The sequence below is a fragment of the Drosophila guanche genome, unplaced genomic scaffold, assembly GCF_900245975.1.
Source record: "Drosophila guanche unplaced genomic scaffold, DGUA_6, whole genome shotgun sequence".
Taxonomy (NCBI): domain Eukaryota; kingdom Metazoa; phylum Arthropoda; class Insecta; order Diptera; family Drosophilidae; genus Drosophila; species Drosophila guanche.
In genome coordinates this window covers 1,069,498-1,094,565 of record NW_022995756.1, presented here as the reverse complement: position 1 = coordinate 1,094,565, position 25,068 = coordinate 1,069,498, and the positions used below count along the sequence as shown (strand labels likewise).

General features: G+C 39.5%; 1 protein-coding gene across 3 annotated transcripts in view; it reads left to right on the top strand.

Moving 5' to 3' along the window:
* Positions 1–25,068, top strand: part of LOC117590020 (unconventional myosin-VIIa) — a 46,049-nt gene that overhangs the window by 19,953 nt on the left and 1,028 nt on the right. The window contains exons 11-21 of one of the 3 annotated variants that reach the window (XM_034282310.1): positions 33–145; positions 2,261–2,501; positions 3,555–4,211; positions 10,769–10,992; positions 14,460–14,598; positions 15,947–16,342; positions 16,732–17,704; positions 18,103–18,401; positions 19,498–19,830; positions 23,118–23,525; positions 23,713–23,916. In XM_034282310.1, coding sequence (XP_034138201.1) covers positions 33–145; positions 2,261–2,501; positions 3,555–4,211; positions 10,769–10,992; positions 14,460–14,598; positions 15,947–16,342; positions 16,732–17,704; positions 18,103–18,401; positions 19,498–19,830; positions 23,118–23,525; positions 23,713–23,916 — 3,987 coding nt within the window. Of the gene's footprint in view, positions 1–32; positions 146–2,260; positions 2,502–2,591; positions 2,673–3,554; positions 4,212–10,768; positions 10,993–14,459; positions 14,599–15,946; positions 16,343–16,731; positions 17,705–18,102; positions 18,402–19,497; positions 19,831–23,114; positions 23,526–23,712; positions 23,917–25,068 lie in introns of those variants that run through there. The other 2 variants (XM_034282309.1, XM_034282311.1) reach the window with 2 other exon arrangements.

Below are 25,068 nucleotides of genomic sequence, written 5' to 3'. Positions count from 1 at the left end.
GTAAAGTATTGTATTCACTGCTTAATTCACAGGTAGCAGCTGCGTTAAGGGAAATGCGACGTGTCGATGAGGAAATGAAACGCCGTGATCAAATATTTGATAAAGTTTCTGAAGTTCACTTAGATGCTATTGCAGACTGTGAGAGGTATTTATAAGTGCCTGTATAATACTACTTTTTCATAACATATTTATTGTAACGAGTGAAATGCTATGCCGTATCAACAGCTCAAAAATTGCTAAACTCATCCGGATCAGACCAAATCGGCTTGACCGATGTATATTTCGTAGCTACGCGAGTATGTCAAAGAATTTTTTTATCGCCCGAACACGTATACCTGCTACTTCAAAAGTTTAGCGATTACCGTATATGTTTTTTGGTGAAAGTGAATGTGTCTGATTAGTATCGAAAGCCGAATTGATATAGCTAATAGAGTAGGGTTGCTCATAAGTGAGTGAACGAAAAAGAGTAGTTCACTTCAGTGAGTGAAATGAACATGTTCACTAATCTTTTGTTCAGTTGTTCATTTGAAAGAGTCTGTTATGGTTGCAGTGTCTATACTTCGTCCAGATCTTAGTATATCCCACTAAGTGGGATATTTATATATTTAGATTATATTTAGATATTTAGTATATCCCACTAGCAAAATAATTGAAGATTTGTTGAAGGTACTAAAACCTTTTCAACAGGTAACAGTGGAAATATCGTCGAAAAAAACGTTAATTATTTAATAGTCATTATTCTTAGCAACCCATTACTTTTCTTACTTATTTGAAAATGGAAAAGGTTGATATCAAATCTGCAAATCAATGGGTTGCGTTGGTTGTTGAGGAGCTGCAAGTTGATATGGAAACAGATTCAAAAACTTTGAAAACAATTTGTATGCAGAAAGCACAATTTTTGATCCTCTTCTTAAAGTTCGCCTTTTTCGGTCAAAGACTAGTTTGAAGACAGCTATGGAATCTTTGAAAACCAAAGTGATTAAAAATAATTTGGACATCCCAACGGAAACTGAAAAGTCTGACATCAACGTGGTGGAGGAGGAAACTGGAAAAAATGTCTTGTGGGAGATTATTTAAAGAGTCATCGAAACCAACTGAACATCTGAGCAATGTTTACAGACAGCTATGTCTGTCTTCGTGTATTTTTCAATTAAGAGAGAGACCGCGATTTTCATCCGCAATTTTTATACCCGGTACTCGAAGAGTAAATAGGGTATATTGTATTTGTGCACAAAGTATGTAACGAACAGAAGGAAACGTTTCCGACCTCATAAAGTATTCTTGATCAGCATCAATAGCCGAGTCGATTGAGCCATGTCTGTCTGTCCGTCCGTCTGTCCGTCCTGATGAGCGTCTAGTACTCAGAGACTATAAGAGCTAGAGCCACCAAATTTTGCATCCAGACTTCTGTATGCTCACACTGTTACAAGTGTATTTCAAAAATGAGCCACGCCCCCGCAAAATGGCGAAAACCTCCCAAATCTACAATTTTGAAGATAAAAGAAAACGCCATTCCGTAGGGAAGGGCCATATCTATCAGATCACCGAATTGGGTTCCGATTGGATGATTATTATAGCCAGAATGAAGAAATTAATTTGCAGGGGCCAAACCCACCCCGTCCCGCAGCTTATATTTATTTTTTGCACATTCTTTCATCCACACTCTGCTTCGCGCAGACACGTCTCTGTGTGCCTCTGCCGCGTCTCTGCTGATTCTCTACCCTGACTCTCCAGTGTGTGGCGAGGGTGGCGAGCTAAAGGAGCGTGTTGGCGTGAGTAGTGTTGTGGATGTAGACAACAGATGAAGAAAAAATTTAAAATTTTACAAACAACGCTAAGGTGCAGATGTAGTACTGAGTACCGGGTATAAAAGTTGTGACGAGTAAGAAACACCTCACACGTCCCTTCTCGTTTTACTTTGTGTGTGTGTGTGTGTGTTACAGCTAAAAATTCCAGCCCGGCCATATTGGCAGTGGAATTCATAATGTAAAAAAATATTCGAAATAGTAGAGCAGAAAGAACGGGCAACAAATACAACAATACTATGACGAAAGAGTGCGAGAGAGCGTGTCACAATTGCATGAGACTTAATCCCAATAGACTCGCCGAGAATTTTTAGCAGTGGAATCCCACAAACCGTACGTTCGCGAGCAGTATGATACATACGTACAAAGTACGCACCGTTATTTTTATGATTTTGCAAATACATACATTTACGAGAAAACTATACGATCTTTTAAATTCTTTTTATATTTTTCAGGATGGTGCAAAACGAAATCAATGAATTGGCCAACATGACCGAAAATATAGATTTATCTACGTTGGTCGATAATAATGCTCCCGAAAAGGTCTCAACAGAGATGTCAAACTTGCAAGACACCGTTGATTTAGACAATATTTTCGCCTTTTTAAGTGAAGTTACAGAGAATACGCCCCCAAACCCACTCATCGAGGAAATAAATAACAAAATGAATCACCTAGTTCAAGATCTTGACGAAGAAGTAAGTAAAAATATCTGTTCCTATCCTCAATATCAATATTATCATCTTGTCTGTCAATCGCTCAAGAAAGATATTCTTTTTTTTTCCTAGTTCTTCAAAAAAGATAACCCTACTGGACAAAAGCAAACTTTTTTTTCCTCGAGGAACCACACCGACTTTTTCTGATAAATTTGGTGCAGTCAAATATTTTAATGAACCATGGATTTTTTTTAAACATTTTTATAAATTTATATTTTGTAAAGCTTTTTAGAGGTATCGATTTTTTTCTCATAAATTAAGTTATCAAATCAGCGTTTTTAAATGTGATAGGTTTTGTATAGTTTTCATGTGATGTAGAATGGGTTCCATATGCGAATAACATTCATAAGGATATGTCTCGGAATTGAGTGTTCTATGTCGTAGGGTGATAATATTAATCGTTCTGGCTGAATCTAAGTTTTTCGTACATGTATTCGGGTTGCCTGGTGATGACTATTTTATGTAGGAACTTACGCGTTTTTTGGGCAATCCTTTTAAAAGTTTCATATTGAAAATGTTTTTTCAGAATGCAGAGATTCTGTCATTGTCCCTTCGTCCGAATATGTATCAAGCCTTTAGGAAAATGGATTCGATTTACGCCCCCAGAAAGCAAATGCCCTTGCGAAAAAATGCAAGTCTTTAACCCTTCGAGCCTACCACTAATTTCACACCTTTTTATTGCATCATTATTATAACCAGAATGAATAAATTAACTTGCAGTCCCTACGCTCACCCCGTCTAGTAGCTTTTTTTTTTATTTTTTCACGTTCTCACATTCACACTAGTGTAGTGTGAGGCTTTAGGGGAGGGGGGCGAGCTAAAAGAGCGTGTTGGCATGAGAAGTGATGAAGATGTAGATGACAGATGAAGAAAAAATGTAAAATGTGAAAAAACGTGCTAATGTACATATGTAGTACTGAGTACCGGGTATACTTGTTTCTTAACTGGCATGTGTTGAGAGTGATTTTCATCTTATATTTTTCACTAAATCATCGTAAAAGTTAATATATCTCGGTTTTTTTTATGTAATTTTAGATAGAAGTTTGTTTGCAAAAGGAGTCAGCTCTTCTTGAACGAGAGCAAGGAAAATCCATAACAGCCAAAGGCGTTCCATCGCTTCCAGAACCAACAATGCCACCACCGCCCCCACCTGTAACGAAAAACGAAATAAATATTCCTAAACATGAATTAAAACCTGAGCCGATATATGAAGCAATAAAACCTGCTGATTTGGGAACTGCCGCTAGCAATCTAACTAATTTGACGAACTCGACAAAAAATGACCTTCATATGCTTGGCAGTCAATCAAATAAAGAAAGAAAGAAGGAGATTAGTAAACCTTCTTCACCTTTATTGGTTAAATTTCATGTTGGCGATGAACGAGAACAAAGAAGAAAGCAAAGAGTGGAAAAGAAACTTCAAGAGCTTCACTGCAATGGGGAAAGTCAAAAAGAGATATTTGGCGATGATTCCCATTACAATATGGCAGAATTTGCTGAAAATTATTTTAATCAACATGAACTGTTACATGATGGCACACTAATATCTACATTAACACGAAAAGGGAAAAAAAATGTAGACACAATTCCTAAAAGTGAAATGATCATATTTTCCAAATGTGACAAAATTCCTACATCGCATATTCATATGTTTGATCCCGAAAATGTTCTACTGGCCTGTAATATTTTTCGAGTAAGTACATTCCTTTTTATGCCCGGTACTCGAAGAGAAGTAAATAGGGTATATTGTATCTGTGGGGAATAACGGTTGTATGTAACGCACAGAAGGAAACGTTTCCGACCCCATAAAGTATATATATTCTTAATCAGCATCAATAGCCGAGTCGATTGAGCCATGTCTGTCTGTCCGTCCGTCCTTATGAGCGCCTGGATCTCAGACTATAAAAGCTAGAGCCCCCTAATTTTACATCCAGACTTCTGTATGCTCACACTGTTACAAGTGTATTTAAAAAATGAGCCCCGCCTCCTTCCGCCCATGCAAAAGGGCGAAAACCTAGCAAAGCTATAATTTTGAAGATAAAAGAAGATAAGAAACCATATCTACCAGATCACAAAATTGGGATCCGATTGAATCGTTATTATAGCCAGAATGAAGAAACTAATATGCAGTGGCTAAACCATTAACATTCTCGCATTCACACTCTGTTTCTGCAGTGTGCGGCCGCTGCCTCTGCCTATGCCGTGAGTTTGCAGTGCCTGCTCAGTTTCCTTGAGCAGGCTCTATGAAAGGGGGGCCAGCTCAAGAAGTGGTTGGCGTGCGAAGTGTTGTAGATGTAGATGACAGATGAAGAAAAAATGTAAAATTTGACAAAACACCGCTAAGGTACAGATGTAGTACAGAGTACCGGGTATAGAAGTTGTGACGCGTAAGAAGCGTCTCACACGTCCCTTCTCGTTTAAATTTATTTTAAGTTGTTAATGTCCAACAACTTCGAGTATAAGCTGAAAATGACATGCAAAAAGAACCAAATTTGACATCGCCAACCACTAGATATCGTTCACATTACATTTACACATTACACGTAGTAAAAAGCCTACTAAATAAAATGCATCAAAAAAATTGGATCAGTTAATTCTATTTTCCAATTTATGAGATATTTAAAACAGCTATAAAATTGGTACTTTTTCCCTGCACATTCTGTGCAATAATGACCGCTAGGTTTCACAGCAGATTTTTCGAAGGTGGCGTCATCTATGAAAATTGCTGGTACGCAACTTTGATGGTCATTCTTTTTCTAATACACAGCGTTAAAAAACGAGTCTTGGTTTTAACTTTTAAAAATTTTGCTTTTGGCCACTGTTTCCGCAACTCCTCGCAACCAGTTCGGAATCAAAATCTCGAAATAAAAAGCCAAGTGCTGCTGGTTCGACCGAGTCGGAATTCAAATCAATTTAATCTCTTCTTATTTTCAATTTCGATATTCACCTTAAATGCATGTTCTTCCTCTTTCTCTATCGTATTCACATATTACATGTATGTTCTTTAGCAACAAACTTCTGTGAGTATGTCGTAAATGCAACAATTCAATATCTTAATGCTACAAATTCATTTTACTTATACAAACTACTAATTGCTCCCGGCCATAAGCCCTTTGCGCTAATTTGGCGTAAACAGCCACCAAAACTGGTCATTGGGACAATAGTGCATCTGCACCTCAGCAGTGTTTTGTCAAATATTAAATTTTTTCTTCATCTGTGGAATGGCGTTTTTAGTTTTCTTTTATCTTCAAAACTGTAGATTTGGGAGGTTTTCGCCCTGATGCGGGGGCGGAAGGGCGCGTGGCTAATTTTTGAAATACACTGTGAGCATACAGCAGTCCGAAGGCAAAATTTGGTGGCTCTAGCTCTTATAGTCTCTGAGAACTAGCCGACAAACAAGACGGACAGACAGACATGGCTCTATCGACTCGGCTATTGATGCTGATCAAGAATATATATACTTTATGGGGTCGGAAACGTTTCCTTCTGTGCGTTACATACAACCGTTATTCCCCACAAATACAATATACCCTATTTACTCTTCGAGTACCGGGTATACAAATGTCATTAATCTGGCTATAATAATCCGACCAGATCTTGTAGACAAGGTCATTCTCTACGAAACTGAGTTTTTTTCGAATTCTCAGAATTGTGTGAGCCAAAGATTTTCAGAGATATTTTGAAATATACGTGTAACAGTGTGATATCACAGCAGACTGACTGTATGCGTTATATCGGACAAATACATCTATAAAGTGTATCCAAACACTTTGTGGCTTTAACTTACCGTCTGGGATATATTATGTTTATAACCGCTACTCGAAGATTAAATAGGGTATATTGCATTTGTGGGGAATAACGGATGTTTGTAACGCACAGAAGGAAATCTTTCCGACCCCATAAAGTATATATATTCTTGATCAGCATCAATAGCCTAGTCTATGCATGTCTGTCCGTCCGTCTTGTTGAACGCCTGGATCTCAGAGACTATAAGAGCTAGAGCTACCAAATTTTGCATCCAGACAAAATGCTCACATTGTTACAAAAGTATTTAAAAAATGAGCCCCGCCCCTTCCGGACCCGCAAAAGGGCGAAACCTCACAAAGCTACAATTTTGAAGAAAAAAAAAGACAATATCTATCAGATCACCATTGGGATCAAATTGGATCATTATTATAGCTAGAATAAGGAAATTTATTTCCAGTGGCTAAGCCCACCCAGCCCGCAGCTTTTATTTGTTTTTTGCACATTCTCTCATTCACACACTGCTTCTGCAGTGTGCGGTCTCTGCCTCTGCAGTGTGCTGTTCTAGGGAAGGGGGGTAAAAGAGCGCATGTTTGCGTGAGAAGTGTTGTAGATGTTCATGAAAGATTTAGAAAAAATTTAATATTTAAAATGTGAAAAAAAAACCGTTAAAGTACAGATTTTCTACTGAGTACCGGGTATAAAAGTTGTGACGCGTAAGAAGCGTCTCACACGTCCCTTCTCGTTTTATTTATATACCCGGTACTCGAAGAGTAAATAGGGTATTTTGTATTTGTGAACGAAAGTGTATGTAACGCACAGAAGGAAATGTTTCCGATCCCATAAAGTATATCCATATATATTCTTGATCAGCACCAATAGCAAAAGGCGAAAATCTTCGGTATCCACAATTTTAAAGATAAGGGAAAAAATGTCATTCCGTAGGGAAAGACCATATCTATCAGATCACCGAATTGAGATTAGATTGGACCATTGTTATTGCCAGAATGAAGAAATTAAATTGCAGTGGCCCCACCCCGTCCAGTAAGCTAAAAGGGAGTGGTAGGAAAAGTGATGTAAATGTAGATGATATATGTAGAAAATGTAAAATGTAAAATATAAAATTCGAAAAAACCACAAAGGTACAGTTTAAAAGTTGTGACTAGTTAGATTCCAAAATTGTAGATATGAGAGATTTTCGGCGTTGGTTGGGTTCGGAAGGGGTGAAATTTTGAAATAAACTTGTATCAGTGTAATATCATTGCAGTCTGGATGGCTCTAGTTCTTATAGTCTCTGATTACTAGCCGACAAACAAGGCGGACGGACAGACAGAAACTAACACGGCTATTGATGTTGGGCAAGAATAAATATACTTTGTGGGGCCGGAAACGTTTCCTTCTGTGCGTTACATACATCCACTTTCGAGCAGAAATACAGTATACCCTATTTACTCTTCGAGTACCGGGTATAAAAATATACACACAGACGTTAGCTAACTTGATCAAAAACACTAAAATCACTATTACAAATTAATGAGGATGAAAGATGAAGATGAAAAACTGATCACATCCTATTCGCAGACCTACTTCGGTTTTTAGGTTATGTTGATGCGGTTGTCCAGATTGTCAAAATCCCGACTTACTTAGGACGGTTTCGTCCCGTTGTGATTCCGCTTGGATCCACTCCTCTTCTCCTCCCGCCTTGCACGGTGTCAGCAGTGGTCCCATTCCGATGCCCTTACAAAGTTTGCTATCTTCCCAGGAAGAAATGAAATGTCTTTAGAAAAAGTGAGCCTAGGTATCTTAGCCTTCTTCTACTGAGAGCCGGACAAGAGCAGAACAGATGTTCCACTGTCTCCAGAAGTCGGGGGGCACCAAGCCTATTTGGGTGGTTGCCTATTAGCTAATGCCAATTTGGCGGAGCAAATGACAACCCTGCACCTACCCTACTCAGTTCGCATAGCACAGTGGTGCGCTTTTTCGTGATGTCAGGCCACGGTTGTCAGGTGGTGCGACATCTTGGAACCATTTGCCATCTTTGTTCGATTGGAGAGTATAATACTCTTTTATGATGAGCATGTAAGCCTACCATTGGCATACGGATTTCCTCCTTATCTTGGTTAAGGGAGAGTTTAGTGCCGGATCTGCCCAACTCGTCTGCTATGCAGTTGCCTTTAATGTCATATTTTTCAATTTTTACTCGTGCCATTCCTCTCTGCGGGGGATAATAGCCTCGAAGGGGGTTGGTTTGTACTCCTTGGAAACGCAATATTTCGTTCTATGAGGTACTATGTTGGTTTGGCTACAGCTTCGTATATCTATTGAACTATACGTGGGTTCAGCCAACAGCCAGGTCCGATGGCTTTTTATACCCGGTACTCGAAGAGTAAATAGGGTATATTGTATTTGTGGGGAATAACGGTTGTATGTAACGCACAGAAGGAAACGTTTCCGACCCCATAAAGTATATATATTCTTAATCAGCATCAATAGCCAAGTCGATTGAGACATGTCTGTCCATCCGTCCGTCCTTATGAGCGCCTGGATCTCAGAGACTATAAAAGCTAGATCCACCAAATTTTGCATCCAGACTTCTGTATGCTCACACTGTTACAAGTGTATTTCAAAAATGCTTCTCTGCAGTGTGCGGCAGCTGCCTCTGCCTCTACCTCGTCTCTGCCTCTGCCATGACTCAGCAGTGTTTGTCTCTAGGAAAGGGGGGCGAGCTAAAGGAGCGTGTTGGCGTGAGAAGTTTTGTAGATGTAGATGACAGATGAAGAAAAAATGTAAAATTTGACATATAACCGCTTGAGTACAGATGTAGTACTGAGTGCCTGGTATACAAGTTGTGACGTCTCACACGTCCCTTCTCGTTTGCAAGTGTATAGGGCCATTGTAGACTTCGTCACTTTTTATTTTGTATTGAGGTTCCAGTTTAGTTTTTTATCTATTACCATCCTAAGGTTTTTTTGCCCAGCAGGGGGGTTCCTTTCTCCCTCTATGTTTAATGGAGGGACACGCAACCTTTAAGGCTTTGTTGCATGTCTCCGTGACTCGATTTACAAAACTGTTTAGGTTGTCTTGTGTATTAGGGCATGTTGGTGCTGTTGAGGGAAGAAGTTATTCTAGGGCTGTTGAGTACACTAGGACTCTCCAACCCATTATCGATTACTATTACTACTAGTAGTAATACACTAGGGTAAGGTCTATGGTCTCCTGTCGGATCTTTATAATGAATGTGGGGTTCTTGCCCTGATTATGAATTTAGGATGAAGTTGAAAAGTGACTAACCCATTAAATTTGTGTCAGAGCTCCCCCATTGGGTGTGGTGGGCGTTGGCGTCGCAGTCTATCAGGAGACCTGTAATTGACCTCTCGATGTCGATGGTTATCTTGCGAACGAGGTCGCTGGGAGCGTCGCTTTTCTCGTGAGCCATCTACGATGACACTTCCCTGTAGTGTGTCCGTTGCAGCTCTAGGCTGGCTGCTGTGTTATCGCCATCGCTAAAATTATGGATCAGAAAGATGTTTATGTGCTTTCTAGCTGGTATGCAGGTGCGAATTGTACTTTCGTTCGGCACTAAAATCAGCTTGTAGTTCTTCCGCACTAATCAACACCTTTGTGTCCTACCACCCAAGGCTCCTGGATTATTACTAGTTCGACTCCGCTCGCTTCCAAGCAGATTATGAGAGCAGCAGTTGCAGCTTTACAGTGGTGGAGATTTATCTGAAGAAGCCTCAGAGGGATACTTACGATTCTACACCGCTGTAATGTCGGCGTCTGACGCGTCGGATCTCTAATTTTGGCGCATCGCCTCGAGTTCGAACATCAGCTCCGTGTCCGTGGACCCGCCTTCAAGGGCCAACTCCAGCTCGTTGTCGGGTGCTTCAATCTCCGAGGCAGCACCCTGCTCGACTGGGGTATCGACAGGACGCGCCCTGGCCGCTGCATCCGAATTGTACAACTTTGTGCTGACTGAGCTAAGCCCGAAGTTGAGCTATCCTTTTGCTGCCTCCATCGGGGCCAGCGACTACTTGTTGATGACGACCACGGCTTGCTTCGAGGGGCCCTGCGTCGCTTTAACTTTAACGACCTTCCTTCCTTCCTGCCGTTCGAATTTTCGGATTGCATAGCAGCATTTTGAGGATGGTTCTGGCTCTTTCAAAGAGGCCGGCACCCATATTCTCGCCCTTGGTTTACTGGGCACCTCACTCCAGTGGACTGCGACCAGCTTCGCCCCTAGGTAGACTTCTCCGACTTGTGCTACCTCTGCTTTGTATAGCTGTACGGAGCGCTCGTCCGAATGACAGATTTGGCAGTATCTTGGATCGGTTTGCCGCTGGTCCGCCCCCTGGCTGTTCGTGACTGCCTACTTAGGCCTACTTAATATGCAACAAACATTTTATAAGAATCGGTCGAAAAGTTCAGCTACGAACGCGGTAACACGAGAGTAGTACATACGATTAAGCTTTAAAAATTAACGTATAACGATTTTTTTCTTTTTAGGAACTTTGGAAATATATGCGTGGAGAGCTCAATGCAGAGAGAGAGCTTCAAATTATTCAATATATTATTGGATTGGGCATTGAAAGAGAAGATATACGTGACGAAATATTCGTACAATGCATTCGACAATCCACAAATAATCCAAATGTAGAATGGACTGATCGAATATGGTTGCTAATGTGTCTATTAATTGTCGCTTTTCAGCCAAGTAAATTGTTATTCAGGTAATTTAATATTTGCTGAAGTAAAACGTTTTTATAACACTCCAACGCTTACGTTTGCATTTCAAAGCTTAATATTTTTTAACCGGTAAGCTAAAAACAAAATGTTAAAGGTATACATTATAGATGCATTTATCAGCTTTATGGAAAAGATAACTTCATTGCATCGAGATTTAAGATATTTAAGTTGTGTGAACAAAATTAGCGCTAAAAAGACCGTTACAAAAAATACCAGACTTTAATAATTCTTAAAAATCGGTTCTGCCATAGAAAAAAACATAATTCTTTAAAAAAATGTAAATCCCTCATTAAAAAAAAGTACGATTTTGTCGAATAGTGTTATCTGTTCATAATTGTAGAGTTTTACCTCTGAAAATATCATACAATATAATACATGTTGTAACGAACCCTTTTTCCGGGTCTCGTGACCTGTGCTGGGCTGACTCAGCGGGAAATTGGGTGGTTGCAACGAATTTGTATTGTTGCCTCGACGACCAAGCAAAAACACAGGATTGGTTTATTTCTGACAATTGGGGTTTTATTCAATATATTAATCTCTATAGCTTAGCCTAGCTTATGGCTATGTTATCGCTATCTTGTGACCTGCCGATTTCGGAAGGTTGGCTCCGGGCGTTGCACGTTGGTGCCGCTGAACTGGGGCTATTGATCTTAATCCGCCACACCAATTCCGCACTCCAACGGTTCGCCTTTCTCTACTTTTAACCTCGTCCGAAAATCTGCTGTTCACTCTGATTATGCAAGACTCACCTGGGCATTCGATGTCGCTGGTCCCGTTACGATTTCCGCTATTATGCACTTCGATTCACTTATTCACCAGAACACTCGACCTAGCTCTTGGGCTGCTCACGCGTGAAGCTCCTCCTGTGGACACTTCAGGGGCCTCATGAGAGTCTGCATCTCCACCATGTAATCTTTGAATGGCTCTCCCCGCCTCTGCTTCCGCATCCTCACCTCCTGCAGTAGCTTCTCAAAATATCCTCTTGGCAAGAAATACGCTTGGAAGCTGCTGGAGAAGTCTTTCCACGTCTTCCATTGCCGATTGTTGGCCACAAACCACATCAGTGCCCGCCCCTTCAGGAGCTCCGGCATCGCTCTTGGGATCAGGTCCGGATCCAGCCCGTACGTCTCGACGGACCACTCGACCTGCTCCAAGAACTCGAGAGGCTTCGTCGTTCCGTCGAACCGGAATGACCACTCTCTCACCTGCTTGGCCACCTTAGCGTAGTCCAGGGGTGCCGGCCGTGGGCCTTGTGGCTCATGGAACCCCCATTTCCGGGTCTCGGCTTCTGTCTCGGCTTGCCTGTCGATGCCGGCTGGGTGTCGGAGTGACCGACCGCTCGGGCACCGCCAGGCTCGCGATGAGCTCCTGCTGAAACTCAGCCGGGGACTTCCATAGCGCCGCCGCCGCCTTCCCTTGCGGTAGAGCGAGTTGCTCATAAGTGGCCGGCTTGTCGTCAGCCCGAGGCATCGGCGACGTTCTGCTCGCCCTACACTCCCAGACCTCCAGTAGATCCGCATACCCTGGCTCTCCGCCATGTTCTCTAACCCACTCTTTGAACGCCTTCCTCATTTCGTCTAGCGTCGCCTCTAATCGTACGCCAACCGCCTGAGCGCATTGCACCAGCTCCTATTTCTTCAAATTGTGGATCCATTGTCCTTTTCCCATCGTGCCCTTTGATCTATCAGACCACCTTTCCTTACGTTTTTTACTTTTTTTGGTCGTGAGGCCCCACGTTGGGCGTCAGTTGTAACGAACCCTTTTTCCGGGCCTCGTGACCTGTGCTGGAGACCAAAAACAAAAATGCACAACTTTTATACCCGGTACTCTGTAAAACAACTGTACCTTAACGGTTTTTTTTTTTCAAATCTTAAATTTTAAGTTTTGCTACATCTTTCATCAACATTTACATCTACATAACTTCTCACGCCAACATGCGCCTTTTACCCCCCTTCCTAGAACCGCACACTGCAAAGGCAGAGGCCGCACACTGCAGAAGCAGAGTGTCAATGAGAGAATGTGCAAAACAACAAATTGAAGCTGGGTTTAGGGGTGGGTTTAGCCACTTTATTTAATACACAATTAATATCTTTATTCTGGCTATAATAATGATCCAATCGGATCCCATCCCATTTCGGTGATCTGATAGATATGGTCATTCCCTACGGAATGGCGTTTTTAGTTTCTTTTATCTTCAAAATTGTAGCTTTGGGAGGTTGTCGCTGTTGCTGGGCGGAAGATGGCGGGGCTCATTTTTGAAATAAACTTGTTATAGTGTGAGCATACAGAAGTCTGGATCCAAATTTGGACAGACGGATAGACGGACGGACGGGCGGACAGACAGACATTTCTTAATTGACTCGACTATTGATGGTGATCAAGAATATATATACTTTATGGGGTTGGAAACGTTTCCTTCTGTGCGTTACATACAACCGTTATTCCCCACAAATACAATATACCCTATTTAATCTTCGAGTGCCGGGTATAAAAAAATAAAGCATTGAAAAAATGTATTGCCCCAAATCGATCTGATAAAGTCGGTTTGGTTTTGGTCGAAAAAAAAAAAAATGTGATTTTTTCGAGTAGTGCCAGTTGTGGTACAAGCAATGTGCGTATTGCACAGTAAAACACTTTTCCGCATAAAGTTTATAAGATTCATCAGCATAAATAGACGATTCAATGTAGCCATGCCTGTTTGCTCGTCCGTTTGTCTGTACGTCTTTCCAAAAATATTAATTTTGCTAAATGAAAGAATGTAAATAAATAAATGTAAATGGCATATGTAGGTAAAAATGTAATCAGATGAAATTTTGTAAAGCAGTGTCGCTGCTTCAGCAGCTTCTCATAACTTTCCTCCTCGTTTTAAAGTTTCTTGGTTTTATTTAATAATATTTAACTTTTTGGCCTGACTATAAGCAAACTTTGGTGTTTGAAATTGGTTTTACTGTCTTCAAAGTAATTTACAAAAAGATGAAACATTTTGATACATTTTAACCTATTTTCGGTGCTTTTTTATCTCTGAAGAAATTATCTCTAAATCGAGGCTTCATAGGCCCCTTTCGTCAAAGACCAATGACCCCTCAATTTTCTTATCTTATTAAATATAAAAACATGTTTCAAAAGGCAAATAGTCCCTTGATTGGATGTTTTCAGTGCCCCAATCCATATTCGGAGGTTGATTTCTACTCGATTTTCCTAAAAAATGGTTATTCCAAACAATTACGAACTTTTTAATGCAAATGACCATTGTGTTCTTAATAAGCTAAAAGTGATATTGGCCAGGAGCTTAAATAGCAGCAGTGTGACAGATCGCAGCCAATCGTGGAGTTTTTTTTTTCTCCGTCTTTGGAGCATATTTACATACATATTACATATGTTTGTATATATTATGCATACCGAACATTTACCAATGTATTGACTATATTTTTATTATATTAATTCATTTCAGATATTACGTGTCATTTTTAAAAAAAAACTTAAAAATGTTAGAGGGAAAACTAAGACAATATGCCCAGTGGTGCTTTGATAACTGCAAAAGTACAAAGGTATCTACGAGAGTATATCCACCATCTAGTGTCGAAGTTGCTGTAAGTATATGCAGCAATATAAGAAAAAGAAAAAAAAATTGTATGTAACATTAAAACAATATCCAGATATTTTGGTAAAAAATTATATACTTATATCTTGTACTCGATGAGTATATAGGATATACTGTATTTGTATCCAATTTTAGAGGTTTTGATTTTGGTAATAGTGTGATTTCTGACTGTTGACTGTTTGCACTTAGGCAGTGCTCGAAAAAAAATGTAACAGACTGCGATATTTTACTTGACTGGCATTTAGTATAATGTTCACCGTTTGCATTGATAAGTCATTAAGGAAACATTTGTAAACATATTTTTTCATATTTCTTAGTTTAATGCGAGTCCGGAACACAAGGGCAGTCCACATATTTTTACCCGGTACTCGAAGAGTAAATGGGTGTATCGAACAAAAGGATACGTTTCAGACTCCATAAAATCTGTCTGTCTCTCCGTCCGTTACCCCCCAACCCCTCCAGCAACTTTTTTGTGCTTGCTTATTGTTGTCTCACACTATGCCACATGCAGTGCGTGCGCGAGAAAAATGTTAAATGTAGAACTAGAAAAAAACGAGGAGACGCTTCTTACGCGTCACAACTTTTATACCCGGCACTCAGTACTACATCTGCACTTTAGTGGTGTTTGGTCATATTTTACAAATTTTGTTCATCTGTCATCTACATCTACAACACTACTCACACCAACACGCTCCAACACGTTAGCTCGACGCTCTTCCCTATACCCACACACTGCAGACTCGCGGCAGAGGCAGGGGTAGCGCCCGCACAAAAAAAAAACAAATATAAGCTGCTGGACGGGGTGGGTTAAAAGTCGGCAGAGGCAGGGGCCGAGTGAAGCAGAAGCAGAGTGTGAATGAGAGAATGTGAAAGGAACAACAAAAGCTGCGGGACAGGGTGAGTTTAGCCACTGCAAGATAATTTCTTCATTCTGGCTGTAATAATGATCCAATCGAATCCCAATTTGGTGATTGATAGATATGGCCATTCCCTACGGATGGACAGACATGGCTCAATCGACTCGTCTATTGATGCTGATCAAGAATATATATACTGTATGGGTCGGAAACGTTTTCTTCTGTGTGTTACATACATTCACTTTGTGCACAAATACAATATACCCTATTTACTCTTCGAGTACCGGGTATAAATAGAAGGTTACATAGATGTACATACATATGTATGTATGTATATCCATATATGCTGACTGAGTACCGGGTATAAAAGTAATGGTATTATTTAGCCTGACTTGTAAATAGAACGGTCTTATTGTTGTACAAAACATTTAATATCTTTAGTAAATATATGTAAATACATTTCTACGTTAAAACTTGTAGGCAATGCGACGACTCGGAACTATTGTATGCCGTTTTTTTTTCTTGGATGCTCGTACAAAAGCCATAGATGTTCACCCGACCGACACAGCAGGAGATGCTGTGCAGAAACTTGCTGACAAACTAAACTTAACTACTATTGATGGTTGGGCCATATATCAATCTCGCCCAGATGGCGAAGAACACATAAAAAATTTTGATTATTTATATGACATTATTTCGGCATGGGAAATTAAACAAACCTCCAACAACACATTAAAACGGATCTCAAATGGATCTACTTCTGGAGAAAATAGATTTGTATTTAAAAAGCGATTATTTAAATCCACTCATGAATTATCGCAAGATCCCGTCGAAGTCAGTATGTTATATTCACAGGCAGTATACAGCGTTGTTAAGGTAAGCAAAACTAATATATAGTTACAGGGGACATCACTAGAAGTTACTTCCGACTATTGCAAAAAACAATTCAATCCTCCATTTGTAGAAGTTGTATTAAAAATTAACAGCTAACTTGATCAAACTCAATAGGATCCAGAAAACCAACATTTTTATTTATATGTCCTGCAAAGATATTTTTCACTAACATGGTATTGAATCGTTTTTTGAGTGTGATATAAAAGCAAAATGCAAAAGGGATGCAAATTGTTGTTGCGCTGAGTCTTATAGGATAGACAGACATAACTTTATGGTGTCGGAAACGTTCCTTTTTCCCCTAGCCACATCCACTTCTTCCATAAAAGTTCCATAAAACTGTTTATTTTAATTAAAAATTATTTGCGTTGTAGAGTGACGAATTCCCTGTCAGCGAAAAAGTGGCTCTTCAACTAGCTGGACTGCAAGCTCAAGTGTCATTAGGAGATCCTTCAAATCAGCCTAAACCGGAATATTATTCCGACATCAATAACTTTTTGCCATGTCGAATATCAAAGACTAGAGAGCAACAGTTCTGGATTCCAATTCTAGCTCAAGCACATAGGCAATACGGATCATCAAGAAATGAGTTAACTGCAAAAGTACTATATTTAAGTTGCGTAATGCAGTACCCGCTTTATGGCACAACAATGTATAGTGTTATTTACAAAGGATACTGGAACTTTGTAAACAATATAATTCTTGGAGTAAACTGTGATGGAATAATGTTCATTCAACCGGAAGATAAGTTTGTTATTTACCAATTTAAATACGTCGATATCGAATCAATTATGTTGGATCCCAGCGATAGTTTTATAACTATATCACTGAATCGTAATACTCATCAAACGGTCCAGCCTCGAGATGGATGTTCTTTGATTGATTCGCAAAAGTGTTTTGTTTTTGAGACGTTACAAAAAGACGAAATCGGATCCTTAATAATTTCGTACTGTCCTTCCTTATCGAACTGGATTTTAAATATAACCGACTGCTCAAAAAAAAATAAAGGAACAACTCATGAAGATAGATCGAGGCTTTATCAGAATGTTGTTATAAGTAGAAGGCAATTAATCGACATGAACATAGTTCGAAAGCCTCAAGAACAAGGTGGGTTTTTAAGGAACACGCTAAGACGTCTGTCAAAGCATCGGATTGAAAAATTGAGAACTGAGCAAAGAGATAACGTCCAAGATCACGGTGAAACATATAAAGGCTTCTCCCATTCGTTTTGGGCTTTTAGTAAGCAACAAATTCCGTATTGCTTAAGTGCAATTTCTGATCAAGATGAATCAACTATGGTCCAAATTTTCGATTCGATATTAACATTTTCTGGACTTGGAACATCTGGTAAGTCATACAAAAAATCACCGATTTAACCAAGAACACACTCAGTTATGATAGGTTAGGTTAGGTTCATTCGGCTGTCAGGCTCAACATGAATCCGACTCAAGTAGGCACGTTGTGAGGCCGCTTGGGATCCTTCCTGTTTCTGCAGTGTGAGAAGCGTTGTCAGCTGCCATCTTATCCGGATGCCCCTATAAAATTTGGTATTTTTTCGCTATCGGGTATAAAAGTTGTGACTCGTTACATTTTGGTCGAACCAATTTGGTACGACCCCTAAAATTCATCTTTGGCTCCTGTTTATTTTTGAATACCGGTTATCAAACATTTACTTATTTTATTCTTCTAATGTACATTCAAATGACATATAAAATATAAAATCTTACTTTAACTTTTCTATGCAGGCGAAACTATAAAAAGGGCAGAAGATGAACATATACGAATTGTACAATCCATTATGGATAAATGTATGAAAAAGGAATCTTTATTAAATGAACTTTATCTTCAGCTGATTAAACAAACGACAGATCATCCAGATGCTAACTCAAGAATTAATTTAAAGAACTGGGCACTCCTGTCTGTAGCCTGTAGTGTTATTTTGCCATCGATTAAACCCATTCGGAAGTACTTGATTGCCCATTTAAAACGATGTGCAAGTGACTATATGTCTGAAGAGGGTAAATACGCAAGATTTGCTGAAAACGTAAGTAAAAAGTGAAAATGCTTTATTTGGATGTGTAGTGTAGACAAATAAAATAATGTTTTCCATAATAATAACATCGTAGTTTGCAAATGCCTCGATGTTATCTAAATTGGAAACAAAGAAACATATTAGTTTATATCCGGTACTCAAATAGTTAAGGGGTATATTTTATTCGTGGTCGAAATATGTTACAGAGAGAAGGAAACGTTTCCGATCCCATAAAGTATAAACATATAATCTTAATGTGTCCGAGTCTGTGTCTGTCTGTTCGTCTTAAGAGCTATAGCAACCATGTTTTGTATCCAGACTGCTGTGATATCAGACTGCGATTCTGTGCCAGCCACAATTTGAGGATACGAGAGAACTAAGAACCCAGTTTCGGAGAGAATAGCCATATATTTTAGAACCCCGAATAAGATCGGATCATTATTATAGCCAGAGTGACAAAATTCATTTTTAGTGGTTTCCCCGCACCCCTTCCAGAAGCATTGATTCATTCTCGAAAAAACTAAGGTTTGATACACACTGACTGAGTACGCGTACGAAGCGTCTCATAAAGTCTCTCCTCGGTTTTTGTTTGAATTCACGTGCAGTGGATATCGCATATCGCATGTGCATATCATGTCGATCGCTGATGTTTGTCCTTTTCGTCCATTTCGGAGTGCAAGTGAATTCCGGGCGATGTAATGTCGTTTAAACAAACCTGTTGTTGCATTGACCATCTTTACTTTTAAGTAATAGCCATCCTCTCCACGCCAGATCATCAATGGGTATCGAAGTGAATCATATATCATATATATCATATAGTTGCAATTGTCTGTCGCGTGATTCTACATTGCAACAATTATCACTGCGACTTCATTGATAGCACAGCTCGACAAAACGTTACTTTTTATTTACTTTTTCTGATATAAATTTTTTTCTTAAAGAACTATGTTTTTTTTATATACTAGACATGTTTTTAAAGAATTGTTTAAAATAAAAGTATTAACCAAATCTACCCAGCCGTTTTCACGTGATGGTGCTCTGCACATTTGATTCTCTCCGTTATCATATATATAGATTTCTGATTTCTCTTTTTTTTTAATTATTTTAGTGTTTTTTTAGAACTCAAGGCACAAGACGACGTCAGTGGACTCCAAGCTGCGAAGAGATATTGTGTACCACAAATCGACGACCATGCTACTCGAAGTTTTATTTTATGGATGGTCAATATTATTCAATTGAATTTCAGCCCAGTTCTACAGCAAATGATGTGATGGAAATCATAAAAAAGAAAATCGGACTGCAAGAAAACTCAAAGGGTTATTCCATATATGAAGTGATTGGAAACACAGAAAGAAGTCTCTTGTCAGAGGAGAAAGTATGTGATGTAATGGCCAAATGGGAAAAATATCGAAGTACATCACAACAAGGAACACCATATCAGGTGAGACTTTACAAATATTGCCGTGGCTATCAGTTTTATTAAAAAAAGACTATAGGAATATTTACAATAAATACCACCAAATTAAATATTTATCTAGCATGGTTTTTTATTTTTTATACCCGGTACTCGAAGAGTAAATAGAATAATATATATTGTATTTGTGCACAAAGTGAATGAATGTAACACACAGAAGGAAACGTTTCCGACCCCATAAAGTATATATATTCTTGATCAGCATCAATAGCCGAGTCGATGGAGCTCTGTCTGTCTGACCGGGTGTCCGTCCGTCTTGTTTGTCGGCTAGTTCTCAGAGACCATAAAAGCTAGAGCCACAAAATGTTGCATCTAGACTTCTGTATGCTCACACTGTTACAAGTGTATTTCAAAAATTAGCCACACCTTCCGTTCCCCTCAAGAGCGCGAAAACCTCCCAAATCTACAATTTTGAAGATAAAAGAAAACTAAAAACGCCATTACGTAGGGAATGGCCATATCTATCAGATCACCAAATTGGGATTCGATTAGGTCATTATTATAGCCAGAATGAAGAAATTGTCTTACAGTGGCTAAACCCACCCTGTCCCGCAGCTCTTCTTTTCGCTGTTCTTTTCACATTCTCTCATTCACACTCTGCTTCTGCTTCACTCGGCCCCTGCCTCTGCCGACTTTGAACCCAACCCGTCACGCAGCTTATATTTGTTTTTTTTTTTTTTGTGCGGGCGCTGCCTCTGCCTCTGCCGCGAGTCTGCAGTGTGTGGGTATAGGGAAGGGCGGCGAGCTAACGTGTTGGAGCGTGTTGGTGTGAGTAGTGTTGTAGATGTATATGACAGATAAAGAAAAAATGTTAAATTTGACAAAACACCGCTAAGGCGCAGAAGTAGTACTGAGTGCCGGGTATAAAAGTTGTGACGCGTAAGAAGTGTCACACCAGTCCCTTCTCGTTTTTTTTTTTGTTTTGTTGATTAGGTTATGCTTATGCAACATAAGCAGTAGGAACGGTTCATGCATTGCGTATGCGTGTTTTCACTTAAAGCATGAGCTTTACAATGGATAACTTTACAAACTGTTTTATGCACTTTTAAAGACTGCTGCTCCAAACAGCGTATTTATACTCGGGATATTTAGGAGTGGATTAGGTCAAAATATCTAACATACAGAAGAAAACTGTTCCGACCCCATAAAGTATATACATATACATATATAGTTAATCAGCATCAATAGACTTTCCGTCCGTCTGATGCACGTCTTATAAGTAGAGTAGTTCTCAGATACTATAAGAGCGAGATTGTCCAACATTTCCTTCTAGGCCCCTGTGATATCACACTGTTACCAGAGTATTTCTAAAGTTCCAGCCGATTCCACAAAGGACGAAAGATAGAAGAAGGGAGAAGAGGGAGAGGATGGTGCCTGTAATGCTTTCTCCAGAGGTAGAAGAAGTTCTTAGATTTGTTTATACAATTTACTTATTGTTTAAAAAAAACAGATTGTAAATATAAAGAGGGAGAAAAAAAAAAAAAAAGATTTATTTGTAAAGAGCATTAATATTTTGAAAAACTAATTAATGCAGCTAAAAATTGAATACAAACACTTTGTGGTTTTAGTTTACCCTCTGGGAAGTATGAAGCTTTCAAATGCAAGGCGGTAAGTTAAAACCAGTTTTTGGGTACTGTTTATATGAATGTAGATGCATTTAACAGTTTTTTAGAATGACAAAGTTCATTACAAGTTAAATTTAAGATACTTAAGTCACATGACTTGACTACATAGTCATAGAAAACGAGAAGGGACGTGTGAGACGCTTCTTACGCATCTCAACTTTTATACCCGGCACTCAGTACTACATCTGCACCTTAGCGGTGTTTTGTCAATTTTAAATTTTGTCTTCAACTGTTATCTACATCTACAACACTTCTCACACCAACACGCTCCTTTAGCTCGCCCCCCTTCCATAGACCCACACACTGCAGACTCGCGGCAGAGGCAGAGGTAGCGACCGCACACAAAACAAAAACCAATATAAGCTGCGGGACGGGGTGGGTTAAAAGTGGGAAGAGTCAGCAGCAGGGGGAGGGCAGAGGCAGGGGCCGAGTGAAGCAGAAGCAGAGTGTGAATGAGAGAATGTAAAAAGAACAACAAAAGCTGCGGGACAGGGTGGGTTTAGCCACTGGAAATTAATTTCTTCATTGTGGCTATAATAATGATCCAATCGGATCCCAATTTGGTGATCTGATAGATATGGCCATTCTACGGAATGGCGTTTTTAGTTTTCTTTTATCTTCAAAACTGTAGATTTTGGAGGTTTTCGCCCTTTTGCGGGGACGGAAGGGGGCGTGGCTCATTTTTGAAACAGACTGGTTTTAGTGTGAGCATATAGTCTGGATGCAAAATTTGGTGGCTCTAGCTCTTATAGTTTCTGAGAACTAGCCGACAAACAAGACGGACAGACAGACATGACTCTATCGACTCGTCTGTTGATGCTGATCAAGAATATATATACTTTATGGGGTCGGAAACGTTTCCTTCTGTGCGTTACATACAACCGTTATTCCACACAAATACAATATACCCTATTTACTTTTCGAGTACCGGGTATAAAAACGAGTAGGAACGAGTGAGAAGTTTTGTACGCGTCACAACTTTTATTCCCGGTACAAAGTCAGTATATTCATATGTATGTATTTATGTAATCTTAGTGTTATAGTGTACAAGAAGGAAACGTTTCCGACCTCATAAAGAATATATATTCTTGATCAGCATAATAGCCGAGTCGATATAGCCATATCTGTCTGTCCGTCCATCCGTCCGTCCTTGTTGAGCGCCTGGATCTCAGAGACTATAAAAGCTAGAACCATCAAATTTGGCATCCAGATGGCTGTATGCTCACACTGTTACACTGTATTTCTAAATTTTGCCCTGCCCCCTTCCGCCCCCACAAAGGGCGCAAATTTCCTACATCCGCAATTCCGTAGAGAATGGCCATATCTATCTGATAACCGAATTGGGAGTTTATTGAATCATTATTATAGGCAGAAAGAAGAAACTAATTTGCAATAGCTTTCCCGACCCCGTCCAGCCAGCAGCTTTGTTTGATCTTGTTTTTTGTTGTCTCAAACGTTCCTACTCGTCTTTTACTAAATGTTTTTACTGAATGTGTGTGTATTAAAAAACTGTACACATTAAAATGCAAATCTTAGAGCTATCTATTAATTATATGTACTCAGGGCGTTGGGCTCAAAATCAATTAAAGTTCGTAAAACATTCGTATTCAATATTACGTTTCTTTACAGAGTAATGCGTTAGGATCACGACCGCAACATTATATATTCCTATTCAAAAAGCATTTATTTTGCGACAATTATATAAATTTAGATGATACAGTCGAAAAAGAATTGCTATACCATCAAAATCTACACAGTCTACGAAGCGAACGTTATCCAATAACAGAGATGGAAGCAATTATGCTCACGGCTCTTCAGGGGCAACTTGAACTTGGTGATTGTTGTGATGTATTAAATGATTATCGAGCTGTTGCAAGTCATTGCTTGCCTCCAAGATTTGTTCCCAACATTCCTCACGAAGCCGTCGCTATGCATCATCAGAGTCTTCGAGGAATGTTGCCAGCAGAAGCAAAAAAAGCATTTCTGAATTTAATACAAAGTTGGCCTCTCCATCGCGCCACTATTTTTGATGTAATGGTAAGTATGTTGAAAAGAACCTTCGGGCAATGTGGAACCCCTTCCAAAAAAAAATATATATATGCTGGATATTTCGATCAATTGAAAGCCAACACCACTAGCTTATTAGTTTAAACCTTTAACCTCGCTGTCTAAAAAAAAAATATATTTATTTAGTTATCTTATATCTTATATCTTTATTTTTCAGCAAAGCTTCACCTCAAACTGGCCACGAATGTTATGGTTAGCAGTTGACCAAAAAGGTATTCATTTGCTGGAGCATCGATCAAGGAATATTTTATGCACTCACGACTATGATTCTATAATATCATTTTCACCAAATTTAAATTCATTAATGATATTTACTGGAACGGAAAAAAAACAATCCAAAGTGATTTTAAGTACTTCCCAGGTAAGAGATAAAGCTGAGAGCTCTATAGTGTGTATGAGTAACAAGTAATAATTTAATGACAGATATTAGATATTGAGTTAATTGAGTGAATAATGAGAACAAGCATTTTTTGTCTCTATCCAACTGATTTAAGCTACCTAAAACTTTCGTATAATAACCCTCCACTTTTTGAAATACACTTGTAAAAGTGGATGCAAAATGTGGTGGCTCTGGCTTTGGATCACTATTATAGCCAGACGGAAGAAATGAATTTAAAGTTTCTACCCCCACCCCGTCCAGCAGGTCCTTATATTGTACACATTCTCTTATTTCACACTCTGCTTCATGCGGCTCGAGGGGAGGGGGGCGAGCTAACGAGAGGGACGTGTGAGACGCTTCTTACGCGTCTCAACTTTTATACCCGGCACTCAGTACTACATCTGCACCTTAGCGTGTTTTTTGTCAAATTTTACATTTTTTCTTCATCTGTCATCTACAACAACAGCCACACACTGCAGAGTCCCGGCAGGGGCAGAGGCCGCACACTGCAAAAACAGAGTGTGAATTCGAGAATGCGAAAAAAAAACAACAAAAGCAGACGGACAGACAGACATGGCTCTATCAACTCGGCTATTGATGCTAATCAATTTCATTCGTTTCTACTCGTTTTGTTTATGCTTTTTTTTTTCAGAGGTAACGCTCCACATTAAGCTCACAAAGGCAAAAATGGTTAGATTTTTACTGTAATTTCTTTGAAATTGTGACTTTAAAAATTCAGGAAAAGTATAGAAAAAATAATATCCAGAGTCCTTTAATCTGTTGTGTATAGGTGCATTAATTCGGCGGCGTTTAAGGTATTGCCCAATTCTATGGAGAGATGAAACTTTGTGAGATGCGCTTTAGTGCGGACAAGACGGACAAATAGACATGGGCATAGGTCTCGTCGGAAAAAATTAGCACTGAGAATTGGGAAAAGGAGCGAGTAACTCTGCCACCGACGAGGCCTCCTTATATAGTGTAAGGTAGTCTTTTCGAAGGCTGAGGTAGCTCAGTCTCTCCAGGGCCACCTTACAAAGAAATTTGTAAAGTGCCGGGACCCGAGATTGCGGAAATGGAGACGCCGTGTGTGGAAAGGTGGGCGTATGGGGCGGAAAGGGAACCTGATCGACACCG